The sequence below is a fragment of the Pangasianodon hypophthalmus genome, chromosome 7 (genome assembly GCF_027358585.1).
Source record: "Pangasianodon hypophthalmus isolate fPanHyp1 chromosome 7, fPanHyp1.pri, whole genome shotgun sequence".
Taxonomy (NCBI): Eukaryota; Metazoa; Chordata; class Actinopteri; order Siluriformes; family Pangasiidae; genus Pangasianodon; species Pangasianodon hypophthalmus.
The window spans coordinates 23686021-23702554 of NC_069716.1; the positions used below are offsets into that span (position 1 = coordinate 23686021).

The window sequence follows — 16534 nt, forward strand, 5'->3', positions numbered from 1 at the left end:
GAAAATCCCAGTATCACAGAACTTTGCTAATTCACATGATACACTCATATCAGCACAGCATACAACACATGCCAAAAACCATTTCAGTATCACTGGTACATTAAGAATGGTCCTAAAAATATCTAGTCGCTCCAATATTATCTGGTCAGTTATCATGTCAGTCATTTATACCTTTTTATTGATGGACAATGTAGAATGGACCTAACTGAACATAGTAGTATTCAAAACTCAGAACATCTCTAGTGAAACAAGTTCACGCTTTTGCACAAGTGGAAAGAGAAAACCCAAGCATTTATATAAAAAACTTTCATGATGTTTATTTACAGACTATGATTTCAGTGCAAATGTATGAATTTACAACTTTCACATCTGTATCCAGTGTCTGACTGCCTATAAGCAAATAGAAGTAAACTGAGAAAACTCTGATTAAAAACCAAAGAAAACTGTCTTTAGAAACATGTGAAAAATGATTTTAATTTTTTTTTTTTAAAAAAAGTCCTTCTCGTACATCCCTTAGTCACTTCCCCTTCCTGTTACAGTTCCTACAGTTTTACATCATGTTGCTCACATATATTCTCCTCCATTTTACTAACAATATTTGGCCATAATTTACCCAAAATCAACTCTTGAAAAAATTAAATACTGTTGCAATTGGGAAAAAAAAACTTCTCTCTGTCATCTGGCTTTGCCTTGAGCTGATTTGCAGTTACATTTTGGCCATTACATCCACAGCAACCAAAACAAAGTAGGAGATGAACAAACATAAAATGCTCCCTGAAGCAGATAATGAAGGAAGAGGGGTCATTTATCCTTCTTGTTTTGCAGAGGCCAAATATCCTCTTTGAAAATGAATCAGAGAACTGCCCATTCCTCTAACAAATGTAACATAAACATTGAAATTAAGGCATGTTCTACACATTCAACTTCAAAACACTGTGTGGTGTGCATTATAAAAAGGTGTAAAGGTAGAAAAACAGCATCCAGTATAATAAATGTTTGTTCCTTAGAGCATCACAGTATGTTTGAACCAGTGTTGGACTCCTTCATTTCACTAAAACACTGGAACAGTCCACAGTCATATAGAACACAATGTTCAAAATAATAATAATAAAATAAAAAAGTAACAGCAAACATAAGTAACATTCAATATTGGCAAATTCTTACAGGGGAAAATTACAACCAATTATACAAAATTCCTATAAACAGCAGAAGTGGAAAAGACCTACTATACATATTACTTACATTTTTTAGACTGATTAAGTCTGTGAAAGGATTTTTTTTTACAGGGACAGTCGCAACTTGATTATGTAATTATGGCAGACCAGGACAAGACCAAGTATGAACAATGCCACGTTGGGTTGCTGACTCCAAAACATTCATCCCAACATTATTATTTTTTTAATAACAAATCCTGGTCAGCTCTGTAGAGTGGCATGTTAGGATCTATACGTCCAGCTTGGTTTAAAGTAACAGTTTCCACTTTCTTCCCCTTTTCTTTTGCAGACAGAATAAAGTTCTGAAGCAATACTGTTCTCCATAGGAGCATAGTGATCTGCAGCTGGTAGCTGTCCTTCACAAATACGAAGGTCCTGAGCAGCTACATTTCAGCTTCAGATTGAGGTTTCATTGCTTGCACTAAGAGAGACAACGAGAGAGAGAGAGAGAGGTAGGGTCAGGTAAGCAATGTTGACAGACATGTTGCAAATCTGAAGCATCACAATACAAACATGTCTTACAATTATAAAATACTTAATACATTTTATCTTTACGTAATAAGTTAGCAACATGAGCATATCTAAAAAATGCACTAAACTACTTCCCAGACTTGGGCATCTTTCTGATGGCAAGTGTGTGTGCACAGGTGGGAGTGTAAATGATGGATGGTCACATGCTGGACTAAAAATCATCATTTTGTTTCATATTTAGTGTTATTTTTAACATTATATATCAACTTTTGTTTAGACACAATGTCAAAATGTCTGTAATATAAAAATGTATTTTAAATGTATTTATGTTTCATGTCATTCATTTTTGATCCATTTAAAAAAGGATTTTTAAAAAACATTTTTCTCACAGTTTGGTCATTTACAAATTTCTACCCACTATCTAGTTCTCCTCTATCACACGACAGCTACCAACCAGGGAGGGTGAGAGCTAGCATGAGACATGTAATTATGCATCTTTTCGCACTGCTGCTCATGCAATGTCACAGGGCAGCTGAATGCTTTTGGAGGAGATGCTAACTGCCCTCATCCATATACATAAGCGCACAGACACCTGATGGAAAGAGGACAGAGTAATGCCATTCTTTCCCTCCAGAGAGCAGGGCCAATTACACTCTATTGGACTCTGCCAATGGATGGCTATGACATTGGCAATTTGCTCCAGAAAAGATCACTTTGACCAAAACATCAAAATTAAAAAAATAAGAAAAAATGTACAGTTCCTGGCATTACTGACTCTGAGCCTGTGTCTTCCTCCACAAACGCAGGACTCTTGCTGGGCTCCATTGTGACCGTGTTCAGTGGGTTGGTGAGTGGAAGCGCTGGGGCTTCAATAATTATACTGTCAGTCTCAGTGCCACAGTGCAGGCCTTCATTTGATCCTATTGAGGGACTCTTATACGAAATGGTGGAGGAGTTGTAGTCACCCAGCTTCTCTCGCAAACGGTTCTTCAGGTTCTTGTCGGTCAGTGGAGGAGGGTATGTGATTTTGTTCTTTAAAATGCCTAAAGAGGAGGAGAAGGAAATGGGAATGGAGGATGGTAGGGAAAGAAGGGAGAAAATAGTTATATGCATGAAATTACATTAGATTAGATTAGAGCCCTTTAATGAGATGGAGGACTGGAGGCCTGAGCCAATCCCGTCAGTGAGACACCAGTCCATCACTGGGTATCATGCATCCTCATTCACACCTAGAGATAATTTAGAGTAGCCAAGCCACCTACCTTTTGGGAGGTACACACAATTGTCTAGAACAGGGGTCATCAATCTTATTCACAAAGTGCCGGAGTGGCTGCAGGTTTTCATTCCAACCGTGCAGGAGCCACACCTGATTCCACTTGTGTAATCAGGTCATCTTGGTCTCCAATGAACTATAAAGTGTAGCTCCTATTTGGCTGGAATTAAAACCTGCAGCCACACCAGCCCTTTGTGGATAAGATTGAAGACCCCTGGTCTAAAATGTCTTTGTGTGCTGTAGCATGGTGAGTTCCCATCAGTGGAACTAGTCCATACCCATTCCAGCATGACAGTGCCCCTGTGCACAAAGCAAGGTCCATGAAGACATGGTTTGCCAAGGTTGGTGTGGAAGAACACGAGTGGCCTGCACAGAGCCCTGACCTCAACCCCACTGAACAACTATCCAAAATCTAGTGGAAAGCCTTCCCAGAAGAGTGGAGGTTATTATAAGAGCAAAGGGTAGACTAAATCTGGAATGGGATGCTCAATATGCATATGGGTGTGATGGTCAGGTGTCCACAAACTTTTGGCCATATAGTGTATGTTTGTCTCATTCCTTTCAGACTGTAATGTGTGATTTCTGTATATCAAGGGTTCATTTCTTTTGTATTTTTAAATCAATGTCTAGTTCATTTTAATCCTTTTTAGCCTAACCTTTGAAGAAGAAAACAGAACACCACAGGAAATGCACTTGTAGCCTGAACGTAATCTACTGAACTACTATTTGCAACTATAAAAGGTTTGTTATTATGCGTCTAATGTTTTCTTTTCTAAATTAGGAGAAAATAACCAGCTAATGTAAATGGGAGAGGCAGGATCACAGGAACATCTGCCTCCTCAAATTTCTCTCATGCACTCTTACTACCCTCTCTTTAGCCATACTCATTTATTCCAAATCAATAATAACTTAGTTTTTCAGAAGTACCCAACGCCACTGTGTGTGTGTGTGTGTGTGTGTGAGAGAGAGAGACCTTTTCTGGGCAGCTGTGTGCTGCTTGGCTGACTGGGAGGGCCTTCACTTGGTGAAAGATCTCCATTTGGTTTGAGCTTATTGGACTGCTGGAGCTCCACCCTGGCTTTGGTATGAACCCGTAATTTATCCAGGCCACCCGTCCCCTCCCTCTCACTGGCTATGGAGTGCTCTACTGACCAGCAAGGCTTCATGTGATTTGCCAGAGCATCAACTAAAAAATTAAAGAGTACAGTCAACTAATTACAAATGAGTTTTTTTTTTTTTTTTTGCATTTAAATCCAGTGCTCATAGACAATACATCAACAGCAGAAAATACAGTACATAGTATGGGGTGTAATGTTATTTAAGTCCCTCAATATACAGTATGTGCTCACTACATTGGGTACAGTGCTCTCTGTTGGCAGAAAAGAAATTGATGTTTGCTCAGCTGCATTTAATAGATATAAACATACGTAAGCAGTTAAAAATATTATTAAGCACAATCAGGACCATAATTATAAAAAGCCTCATATGTCTGGAAAGGTTGGATGTTTGTCAGAAAGAGGACCCATAAGCACAGATAAAAGTTTAGGACATGTAAAGTTTTAAGTGACTTACATTAGGTGCCAGCATATAACATAAGACCTTAAACATTCAAATGTAGATTTTTGCTCTTAAATACAGAAACATGAAAAGCCACATAGTGCATGCATGGTTAAATTAGTTCTTACAGCCTTTATACACAGAGTGCTTTTACCATCCCGTGTCTGTGTGAAACCCAGAGCTAAGTGTGTGGAAGTGTTAGTTACTCCTGATTTAATTGTTTCTGACAAAAAAAGCAGTACCTTTTGGAGTGCTGTGAACTGGACTCCTCTCGTTATTCCACTTAGGCTTGGATCTCTTCTTCTCTTCCTCACTGTCAGACGAGTGGGATGAAGCATACGAGCTGCTGTGCTCATCCACTGAGAGTTCACTGTCTGAATCAGAGTCTGAGCAATATGTGAAAATACGCATAACACATCTCAATGGTAACAGATGATTCTCTTTTTCAATAGCATCAGGATTCATGGGAATAATACAAATAGCTTGACTTGATAGAGGTAACATTGTTGTAGTAACTTGATTGATGTAGTATCATGGTTCAGAGTTTGATAACCATAATTACCATTAAGTATTGTAATAAAACCATAGTAAACTATAGTGAATTATTGTAAGGAAGTATGATTCAAAACACAAATGGACCACCCAAGATATTATGCAAATCTGAAATAATTTGAAAATTATCACTTGAGCTCAGCACTCTAAAATAAGCCAATGTTGTAACTGACCAATCAAAGAGCAGGTAAAGTGCCAATGTCTTTATCCATACCTTCTTTTCTCTTGCTCTTTTTGAAGATTAAAGAAGAGTCTCCACCACATTTTGATTTTCTGCTGCTCTGGGAGACACTGCACTTCTGCTCACCCCTAAAGAACACACAGATCATGAGTAAATATGCTTACATCCAAACTGATTTGCTTTACATAACATTCTCAAAACTTAATAAAAGTATACTGGTATGCTGGAAAGCCAGCTTTGTTGGAGTGAGATGAACAGTGCTAAACCAATATGAGAATTATGACAGGCCCTGCTTGAGTTCCAATGTTTGATATTGACATCATTTAATGTTATATGCTACAAACACAATCCTTTGGACTTCAGTCGAAAAATGCACTGAGTTTGTACTGAGACAGCTGGCAGAGATGCAGGCCAGACACCTCATTCATTAGCCCTGGGTCCATTTGCAGTGTCTTATCCACTTTCATATTTTTACCTACAATTTCAATCAGTTAATCAGAAATCAGAACAGAATTCATTTTCTGAGAAATCTTTCCACCATGCTTGTTTCAGAGACACACCCAGTTGTACGTCAGGACAAAGGGCACTACCTGAGTGTGTAGGTGATGTAGCTGCTCCCGTGGCTTTTGCCTGATCTGGCTGAGTTCTCCAGGGACACTGTGGACTCTCCGATCGGTGTGCGGTACAGACAGCCATCCTCTGTGTATGCATTTCCGTTGAAAGAGCGCTGGACAGAAATCAAACAATCAGAGTTCTATCAGGTGTAAAGGTGATAGATGTAGTTTAGACCTACATTTGTATATTAACACTACATAAAAGGGATAGTATGTGTGATAATAAGTGGAGATACATAAGTGGAGCTGTTTACACTGCAGGTGATCTAATGCTGACTCTTAACTCCACTTACAGTGAGCAGAGTGGCATGGGTGGCAGAGGACTCCTCCGCTGGTACCTTCTTCCCACCCAAAACACTCTTCAGGTTCGTCCTCACATCTTTGTTGAGGATACAGTGAAAGAAAAATATGCAAATACCCTGCAAGGAAAAGCAAGAAAAAGCAAGCATTGGCTACCTGTACATTTCTACAGGCATTCTGAAATCACAGACAATTTGAGCATGCAGGATTGAAAAAAAACAACAACTTAAACATACAATAAGAAAACTATCTAAAACATTTTCAGTATGGCTGCTAACAAATCCACATATAACTAAGTACTACAGATGAGGATGAGTTTAACTCTCCTTGTCAGGATAGGTAATCTGAAGTTCATATTTCTATACAGAATGGAAAAAATCCACATTTTTGTGAAACTTGATGCACATAATTGCCAATTCTGTTTTCTGGAACAGACTTTAGGAGTTGTGTTATACTGCGTACTACCTGCAGGCAGCTCAGGATGGCGAACAGGTAATGGAAGGTGAGTACATCACTGTTAACAGCCATCAGGCCGAGCAGCCAGGTGGCACTGATGAGCAGCAACAGCAGGACAGCCATACGCAGGGCAGAGCTACCAAAAACAGAGGATAAAAAGAACCTGTAAGTCCAGCCACTGAGGAAAGTGAAACAGGATAAGTTCTTTAAACATTTGATTAATGAAGGTGAGATACAGAAAGAGTAGAGCAGCAGGAACACCACTGCACAGATGAAAATTCAGCTCTTACATTGCTGCTGATGTCTCACTCTGACTTCTCCGTCCACAAGAAGCCTTCGCTGCCAGTACAAATATCACAATGTTTATCTGAAATGTAAGAAATTTAATTACCATCAATAGGCCTCATTTATTAATCTTTTAGTAAAGTTGTGTGTAAATTTTTTTGTAAACCAAACTGAACAAAAAATTCTGGCCAGAATTACAAAAGTTTTGGTAAAACCGATTTTCTTTTTATGTGCGTATGTTAATAAACGCCAATCACCTGTAAAGTGCAAAGTGCATTCACAGCACAGTTGATTTACATTTAGTTATGCCCACAAAACTCCATTAAAGGAGTTCGGAGAGAGCTGAAACGACACAATGACGACTAAACAGCAAAATCTTCCAGTAATGCACCTCAGGCACTGCAGCATGTCAGCTACCACAGACTCACATTAACTCTTCCTCCTGTTATAAGGCAGCATTTCTTTTGTCCAAATTCAAAAGTTAGACTTATTTGTCTTAATTTACAGATTTCTTTTGGATTGTTTCATTCAAGTCATTAATATGAATTAACAAATGTTTTACTAAATTATTGTGTGTAATTGAAATATATAAGCTATTTAATTTTGTCACTTATCATAATCCGTATATAAATTTGCAACAACTCATGCCAATTATAAGATCTGAAGCCAAACTTTTACTTTAGTGAGTCTCCTTATACTGAAATTTTCAGGAGCTAAGGCAGAATAGAAATCTTTTTCTGACCTAACTGGATTTTTTTGAATACCACATTTGTTGTGTAAATAAAAGAAACAAAATGAAAAAACATGCAGACTTACTGAAACACACACACCCCCCCACACACACACACACTAACCAGCACTACAAAGGAGATGGGTCCTGTGATGCTCCAGATAAGAGTGTCATGAACAGAAAGCCAGCAGAAGTCTGGATTCCCATAACCCTGAGGATCCAATCCCACTGCCAGACCTAAGAAAGAAAGAGAGAGAGAGAGAGAGAGAGAGAGAGAGAGGAACATTATTAGTATACATTGTATCTGAGTGGGTCTTGATTATTGTCAACAAGTATACACGTTTGTTGTATACATACATATAGGAGTATGAGTACAAGTTTCCATGTACACACTGATATCTGCCTCACCTGTGATGATGGCAGGAAAGCCCCAGCCAATGGCGTAATAGAATCTCATTTGGCCGTGGTTGACATTACGCATCTCTGTCAGCATACGGTAAATGTGCAGCCCCTCCACGAACATCCAGGCGAATGTACACATATAGGAGTAATGCAGCAGAATGGCCACCACTGTACACACAAACTACACATACAAGCCAAGTGGATCAGTACATCTGACCTTAACAAAGCATGCATTACATTTCTTTGTCATCCCAATGGATTTCCATTATATTGCTCTTAGAGGGGTAAGTCCTAAACATTCTCTTCAGTCGGCCATGTGGTGCAAATGCAATTTTTCTCTGAGCTTAGCAACAGACGCAAAATCAAAAAGAGATGTTTTCAAAAGGCTTGTGCCGGGTCATCTAAAGATCAAATGTTTTCAAGAGTGTGCAATGTTCTGAAAGCAAAACTCAAGAGAACAGAAGTAAGCGTATGAGGGAAAAGTCTAAAATGAACAGAAAGTACCGAAGCAAAGGAAACACTTTATCTCTTAACAGGTTATTACTTCAAATAAAAGCACCTTTTATTCCTTTTGTTTCGATTTCTTCTAATGTGGTAAAAAAATGGAAGAAAACAACACAGATTTACAAAAAGTTACAGGCAAATGCTGACTGGAAAATATTTAATTTATCTTAATATTATTCAAACGACTTATTTTTAGTAAAAAATATTTTATCGATTTATTCAATGACCATATCCTAAATCCCATCCACCCACCAAGATACACACACAACCCAGAAAATTTCAGTCATATAAATGTTAAATGTTTAATCCCTGAGAAATCCCATTGCAAACATATAGCATGAACCTATACTCAACAGCATAATAAATAATCTGTTATTCCAAGTGCTGTAATTGGTCACTTACCGGGCTGTCAGTCTGATTGATGCCAGTGAGGAAGATGAGCTCAGAGAGGAAGATGGCTGCCACCAGGTTTTTGTGGATGCTGTGCAGGTTGGAGCGCAGTTTACGCAGAATAGCCAGAAGGAGGAAGGTGATGAGGAGGGCCACCAGGGAGGAGGAGACAGTAGTGTAGGTCACCACCTTCAGGGGCAGGACATCTCCGTGCTAAAAAACACAAGGGTTCTGTTAAGAAAATACAGTATAGAGAATCCATACAGATGCTGTCCATCCTGCCAGATAATTACAGAGGGTGGAATAGTTGTTCACTGTAAACTCTTGTTTACCTCTCTTTTGGAGATATCCATGAGGACAGCAAAGCTGGTCATGTGGTTACACTGGCAGCTGATGTGTGTGGCGTTCCTGAAGACCAGTTCACAGCCTTTAGAGGACCAGGAGCCTGAGCGGCCCACCCTGCAAGGGACACAAGCATCAATAAATAAAAGCTCGCATGTGTTCTCACTCTGGGTCTGCTGTGTTGTATCAGTGGGTGCCGCTGAGATTGCTATAACAACCAATCATGTTATTCGACACTCAACAGCTGGAGCAAAAAGCTTTCACACATTATGTGGTCGCATCCATGTTTAGCTAAAGCCACCTCCAGATCAGATTTTTATTCTAAACAAGAAAAACAGCTATCACGTCTTGTCAAATCTAACCAAATGGCTCTGATTACGCTTAACTATACTTAGCATGATTAGTTTTTCTTTGTCTGCTTAATTTTAATATCCTATAGTAAAGCACTCTGTAACCTTAGTGTAAAAAACGTGTTATAAATAAAGATCATGAATAAAGCTTTCTTACAATCACAATAAGAGAGATCAGAGAGAGAGAGAGAGATACCTCGAAAATACCAGATAGAATAACATGCACTCACGGAATAGAGTGGTTCCAGAAGACACACACAGGTTTAGTTCTCTCCTGTGTCTCCAGCAGTCTGAACATCAGTGTGATGGGTGTGTGTAGTAGAGGAGAGGTGCTCTCTCCCTCCTGGTGTGCTATCACACTCACTACAGGGCTGTTAATAACTGGACGAGTGGGTAGTCTGGAGATATTAGAGGCATAGGCAAAGTACACTCAAATAAGGTTATTTTTTTAACAAACAACATACAGACAAATTAACACATTAATGGAAAAAAATGCTGTTGCTGAAAGACTGATCATATCCGGCATTGACATTCTCAGTCACCTGAACGACAATTGTTCTTCCGTTTTTCCTTATGGTTATTGAATGTGTGCAAAACGTATTTACTTATGTCTTTGCCATAGATGCAAATGTCACTTTAGTCAGTGTTCAAAACACAGTTAGTTGGTCAGTCTGTCACTGAAGCTCCTGTTGCAATAATAAACCCTCTTTCAAAGTCTCTTATATCTTTTTCTCTTGGTATCTTAACCCAAATATTGAGGTCCACTGGGCCTGCTTAGTATTTTTATACATGGCACAGAGCACAGTAGGATGTTACACCTTGGTTTCTTCACTCATTTATTCAGCTGTTCCTTTAATTTGTCACCCGTCTATATTTTTAAACGCCTAAGCAAACAAAGTGAGTAATGTTCTGCAAAGTTCAAACAGTGTAACAATTTTCAGTCATTAATTTTATACCACAGTGCTGCTGAATTCTCGACTCTGATTGGTCAGAAGGTGTTAATTAATTTTCTATAACCACATGGCTCAGAGAGTAATGCCGTCGCAGATTTATATGGTGAATATGGTGAACTGTTCCTTTACTTTTTTTTTTTTTTTTTTTTGCCACAGGGAAAGTCTTCAAGACAGAGGACTTTGTGGTTCTCCATACCTGGCAAGCCCATGGTTAAAAAAAACAGTTAACCCTAATTTACAAAGACAAAAATGACAATAAAAGGAGAAAAGAAAAAGTGTGGAGAGTTGTAACTCAAGGTTGTAAGTGTTGAGTTGTAACTCAAGGTTTTCACCAAATTCAAAACTTTTCCATCACCCATTTCCATATTTCCTTTACGGTTAGGTTGACAGGAAAGTTTCTCAGATACGTGACAAGCTGCATTTTTTCTTATTATTAGCTTCACAAGAGAGAGAAAAAGGACATGCTGATAAGCGAACAAATGTTTGTAGCTGCTATAACAAAAGTGATAACAGGAACTTGTGGACGCTCCACAACATTAAATGTAACTGTAAAATTATTTTTTTTAATAAATACAAATGTTAATTACTGACAAACTGCTGTGGTATAAGAGGAATAAAATACATTGTGCCATGCTGTAATAGGAAAATAACGGTTATTCATCACAACACCCTATAATTGATTATGTTTCTTGCATGACAGTTTTAACTAAACACTTCACCTAAGAGTGCTCCGGTCCGGGTCGTAGTTCTCAGGTAGAAGCTGGCCTAAAGATCTGTAGATGATCACCAATGCAACACTTGGAGACTCTGCAATCTCAGAATGTCGCCGTTTCTTAGCTGATGGCCCAGGAGCAATGAGAGAGGGAGATTCTGTTCCTTCAGGACCAACATGTGGAATTGAAGGATCACTCTGTACAGGAGGTTCTGTGGTAGCAATGTCTGTGTAGCGCAATGAAGACATTGTAATATAAATACTCTGGTGAGTATTTAACACTGTTAATAAATGTCGCTCAAGAGATTAAAGTACGTTTAAAGTGATTTTCAACCTCATCGCAGTCCACCACAGACTAATATGGATAAGAAAACTTACTTATCATGAAAGGTGATTTAAACTCTTCATCAGTAAGAGTTTAAATGATCTTTCAAATAAGAGTAACACTCAAACAACAAAGGTCTTACAATGGGACACGTGAGAGATAATATAACCAAAGTTGTTCTTATGGTACTTTATCCAACTTTCCAATACCGGAGCACTACAGTATAATGTAATTCTGGTTATTTTCTTGAAGGTTTTGTTGTGTCCACCACTACACTGACGGCATAAACAAATCTTTCCCTCTGAAAGTCATACCTCTGAAAAGATTATTACAGATTTGGAGCTTAATTTACAAATTACTTTGAGTGAAGAATTCTTGAAAGCATTACACAAAAACACTTACATATTACAAAACACTTTTCATGTATTTATGTCCCAACAACTGCCTTAATACTTTCATTATACGTGAGTTTTGTGTATGGTCTGTGGAAATTTATACACTGCAGATGTGGTAGATATACAGTATATCAGGTAAAAAAAAACACTGGAGTTCCTTTAATAGAATGAGATTCTTTTCCGGTAAAGTGAATGGGTGTAACATCTACCTTGGCTTCCTGCTGGCCTCATAAACAAGTGTGAGAAAATCACAGAGGACTCCAGCTCTTTGGAATAGACCTCCTTTATCTCCTGAAAGTGAGGGATCTCGGCCTGGCTCAGAGAGGAGGAATCCAGAATGTCCATCGCAAAAACTGACCACGAGAAGAAGAACTGTATGAGAAATTTTTGTAAATGCAGCACCATCTTTTCATTGCTATCCCTTTTTAGACCAATCAATATATAATAATTGAGCAGATTTAACTGTTAAGAGCAGCATGTGACACTCTAAAATGCCTGAAGGTGGGACTTGTTGCAGCACTCACTCATGTTGTCTGTGACGATGGTGAAGGGTTTCAGGTAGGTCTTCCTCATGTTCTGGACCAAGGTGTTGGCATACTCCTCAAAATGATGCAGCAGGTCAGCACAGCCTCCGTCTGAGTGCTGGATCTGCTCCCAGTGACCTTTATTGACCGGGTCCAGGATAGCACTGCCTGCTCTTACCATGTCCTAGAATTATCACAAAATACAGATAACACAGATAATAATCTCATGCCATATTATTACTGACATGAAAAATGCAATATTGAGGATCATGTTTTGTATTTGTTAAACTTTTTTGTTAAAATCAGCCATGTAATTGTTTCCTTAGAACTGAAGCATGTACCCACACTGGGTGTCTCTTCTATGTACTACTTATTTTCTGCTCATTTACTCAGGCCTTACACATATTACCCAGTTTTAATTTAAATCCATTTTAGCTGATTTTCTGTGCTGTACCTCATTAAAGGTGGAATGATGTGTGGCAGACAGGTCGAACCCCTGCTGCAGACTTTCATGCTGCAGGATGCTGCTCATCAGCTGGTACGCCGTCCTCACGTCACTCCCATACAGTCGCTCTGTGCTCTCTGTGGCACTGCGCAACATGGCCGCCAGGCTTTTTGACCTCTCCACATCCAGTCTGGAGGAGTTGGCGTGAAGCTCTTCACTCTGAAGCAGCAGCCATGTTTACAACAGAACACACTTAGTGAGCTACATTTCATTTTTATTTAAATATCAGAAAACGCAGAGAGGATAAGCAGTCATTTACTGTGGTGCTGGGGCACAATAAATACAAAACAGAACATAGCCCATAATATACAAGAACAGAACATGCAAACTTGAGGCTACAATCCAAAAAAAGAATGTTTCTCAACTGTGGATGAAACACTCACCTCTTTCCTGAGCTTGGTGAAGGTGAGAGAGGTGCAGTTGAAGAGCTCTGGGGGAAGCCAGCCCTCCTTATCACTGCAGTGGCGAACAGCTGTGCCTGCAGAAATTATATGTAGGAAGAGCAGCACATGGAGTGGACAAATGAAAGAATAAACAAATTAACATCCATCAAATCATTACAGAAACTTATTATGGATGACTTTACTGGGGTACTTCATAGTAACTATGGCTTAGTATGTATTAAATTATAGTATTACCATGGTATTTACTTTAGGGCATTGTGTATAACTATGTGTATAACATTTGACTTCTTATGCTAATTTACATTTCCAAACTCTAAAGCTAATTTTACAGTAATTACCTAAGGATTAAAACGTGTTTATTGTTCAATAACAGCAATAATATGTTTTACTCCTTTTATACCACAGCAATTTGCCAAATCTAATAATTTTTTATTTACTAACGAATGACGAATGACCTACTTTTTATCCATTTATAGTTACATTTAATGTTGTGGAATGCCCACGAAACAAATGAGAAAAAACAGCTTTAAATCTGACTGATACAAAGCACTGACACCAGAGACTCCTTCCAAAAACATCTCTTCAGAGAAAATGTCACCATAGCAACAATTACATACAATTTGATTCGAGAATTCAACACTGATGTCATATAAACGTAAAACAATTCAAAGAGCCTAAACTAATATTACATAGTATATGACAGTTCCTTTGGCAGTCAAACATCACACTGCCCTGGTTTTATTATGGTATTTTATGGTAATTAAGCATATTATATATATAACTATGATACTTACTATGGTGTCTTATGGTAACTATGTTTGTTATACGCTTGACCATGACATAACATATTTTTCAATAAAATAACGTAAGGTATCATTACTTTCGATTAACTTACCACTAGATCCTTTGGGGCAGTTTGCTGCTGCAGGGCCACCAAACATTGTTCTGGGCCACCAGATGCCTGCATCAAAGGCCTTAGGGCAACTGTCGTAAACCACTGAGAGAGTGTGTTAAATAAGAGTCAGTGTTAGCGTAAGAGAGAGAGACTAAGAAACTTTTGTTCTTCAGTTTCATTAATGAGGCTTCTGGAGTCATGGAGCTTTTATTATCCTTATTAAAAAGCAACAAAACTCACAGCTATGCTTATAGCAACACTATTCTAAAGTGGGCATTTAGGTTGCATTACATTTTTAGCATTAAGTATATTTAGTATATATAACAGGGGTGAAGATCACCCTGTCCAATCAGCTTCAGGATTTTTGTGATTTACAGGTTACATACCCACACAGCCGCTAGAGGTCACCTCAGCAAAGGGGTTGTCACAGCGGTTACACTGACGTCCCACCACCCCAATTTTACACGGACACTGCCCAGTCACAGGGTCGCAGGTACGAGAGTTAGATCCCAGGTGGAAACACTCACACGCAGAACAGGTGTCACTTCCTGGTAGCCGGTAGTAATTATCCTGACACAAAAAATAATGAATTATATACCTCAGTCATTTAACCTGATATCTTTTCATTTTTTTTTTCCTGTAGCTACTAAACAATTCATAGTAGGTACTGAGTAATATGCATCAAAATAAATTCAGCTAAATAAAATAAACTAAGCCTTGTGATTAAGAGGTTAAAGCAAACATATGTGTATAGCAAAGACTGATCCTGATGATTGATTGGTACAGCACAGTTGTGTTGCTTTTATTTTATTATTTTCTTTAAATTGGCAGTGAATGGAGCCTTGATACTGAATATGCTTGTACATCATCAGAATATAGACTACTCAAAACAACCCAACAAACCAGATCATGCTTTTATGCGCAAATGTGTTAAATTCATAACAAGACTGTGCTATACTCATGGCAAGAAGACCTTTTTTCTCAGTATGCACAAGTTTTCATGATTAATTTATATGCTGGAGCTTGTATATATGGGAGCTTGTTGTTTGTACCTTGCAGCTGCACACACCCGTCGTCTTGTTGCAGTCTCTTTTGAAACCTTTGTTCACATCACAGTTGCATGGGCCACAGCTTGGGTAACCCCACCATCCACGAGGACACGGCTGGTTTCCTCTGTGTGCATGTGTATGTGACAGAGACAGAGACCAGGAGAGAAACAGGAAACATTAACTGCTGAAATCAGTCAAACAAACAACAAACCGCTGAAGAGTCAACACTTCCAGCAGAGACCAAAGATGCTTAAAGAATTTTCTTTCACATGTCAGTGTGAGAAGCAGAAGTGGGCTTAGTGCTAGCTTTTCACGTCTGAGCCCCAGAGGCACAACACCAAACAACACGTGTGTTTGCTTTTAAAAGAGATGTCAAAAACCATTCAACAACCCAAGTAAAGAGAAAGTTCTTAAGTTATGTCAATAAAATATGGTGCAAAGTTTAAGCCAGGCTTTGTAACAGGTTATTAAAAATTACATTTATCACTTAAAACTGGAGAAGAGTGTAATACAGTTATGTAGTATTCTTATTTAAGTCACATCTAGATTTAAAACAGAATATCCAAATTTAAGCAAGGAAAAAAACATGATGGTATGCACAGTTATAGGAAAATAATCAACTCTGGGGCAGTAATGCATCCCACCACCCCATTGTTGATTATTTTCTTATAACTGCAAGTCCCAAAGTGTTTTAATTTGCCAACAATTACAGTTTTCATTCAGCGCTGTTTACTGCTGACTGGTTATGTATAACACAGAATGCTTGACAGCTTTGCTTAAATAACAGACTAAATAAAATGAAATAATGTGGTTTGTTAGTGTTATGTTTGTGCTGTCAAAAGCAACACTGTGATTGTGAATAAACAGTTACGTTTTTAAAAGCTGTTCTAGCATAAACCATGTTTTTTATGGTACAAATATGGGGTACGATTTTTCAAAAGTTCTATTAGTGCACTAATAATATGTTTATATTTCATACAAACATATGTTTTATATTTAATTTTGTGATATTATGGATGAGGTTAAAATAGTTTCATCATGATGTGGATTTTTCATCTTGCCGTATTCTTTGAAATTTAAAAAGCCTTTGTCACTGAGACTTTTCATCAGTAAATTTATTGCAGCTGGTTAACCAAATGAATCACACAAAA

The 16534-nt window shown here is 38.3% G+C and overlaps 1 protein-coding gene across 1 annotated transcript in view; it reads right to left on the reverse strand.

The window, feature by feature from the left end:
* Positions 1-291: 291 nt before the first annotated feature.
* celsr1b (cadherin EGF LAG seven-pass G-type receptor 1b) overlaps positions 292-16534 on the reverse strand; it is a 52275-nt gene continuing 36032 nt past the window's right edge. Inside the window, exons 14-35 of the mRNA XM_026917813.3 lie at positions 15387-15507; positions 14721-14904; positions 14335-14436; positions 13419-13513; positions 12985-13194; positions 12531-12714; positions 12216-12359; positions 11294-11513; positions 9852-10019; positions 9262-9388; positions 8942-9142; positions 8042-8216; positions 7758-7870; positions 6909-6985; positions 6628-6754; positions 6156-6281; positions 5839-5975; positions 5282-5376; positions 4758-4901; positions 3932-4144; positions 2461-2728; positions 292-1635 (exon numbers count right to left, since the gene is read on the reverse strand). Coding sequence (XP_026773614.3) covers positions 1611-1635; positions 2461-2728; positions 3932-4144; positions 4758-4901; positions 5282-5376; positions 5839-5975; positions 6156-6281; positions 6628-6754; positions 6909-6985; positions 7758-7870; positions 8042-8216; positions 8942-9142; positions 9262-9388; positions 9852-10019; positions 11294-11513; positions 12216-12359; positions 12531-12714; positions 12985-13194; positions 13419-13513; positions 14335-14436; positions 14721-14904; positions 15387-15507 — 3256 coding nt within the window. The 3' untranslated portion in view covers positions 292-1610. The remainder of the gene's footprint in view (positions 1636-2460; positions 2729-3931; positions 4145-4757; positions 4902-5281; positions 5377-5838; positions 5976-6155; positions 6282-6627; positions 6755-6908; positions 6986-7757; positions 7871-8041; positions 8217-8941; positions 9143-9261; positions 9389-9851; positions 10020-11293; positions 11514-12215; positions 12360-12530; positions 12715-12984; positions 13195-13418; positions 13514-14334; positions 14437-14720; positions 14905-15386; positions 15508-16534) is intronic.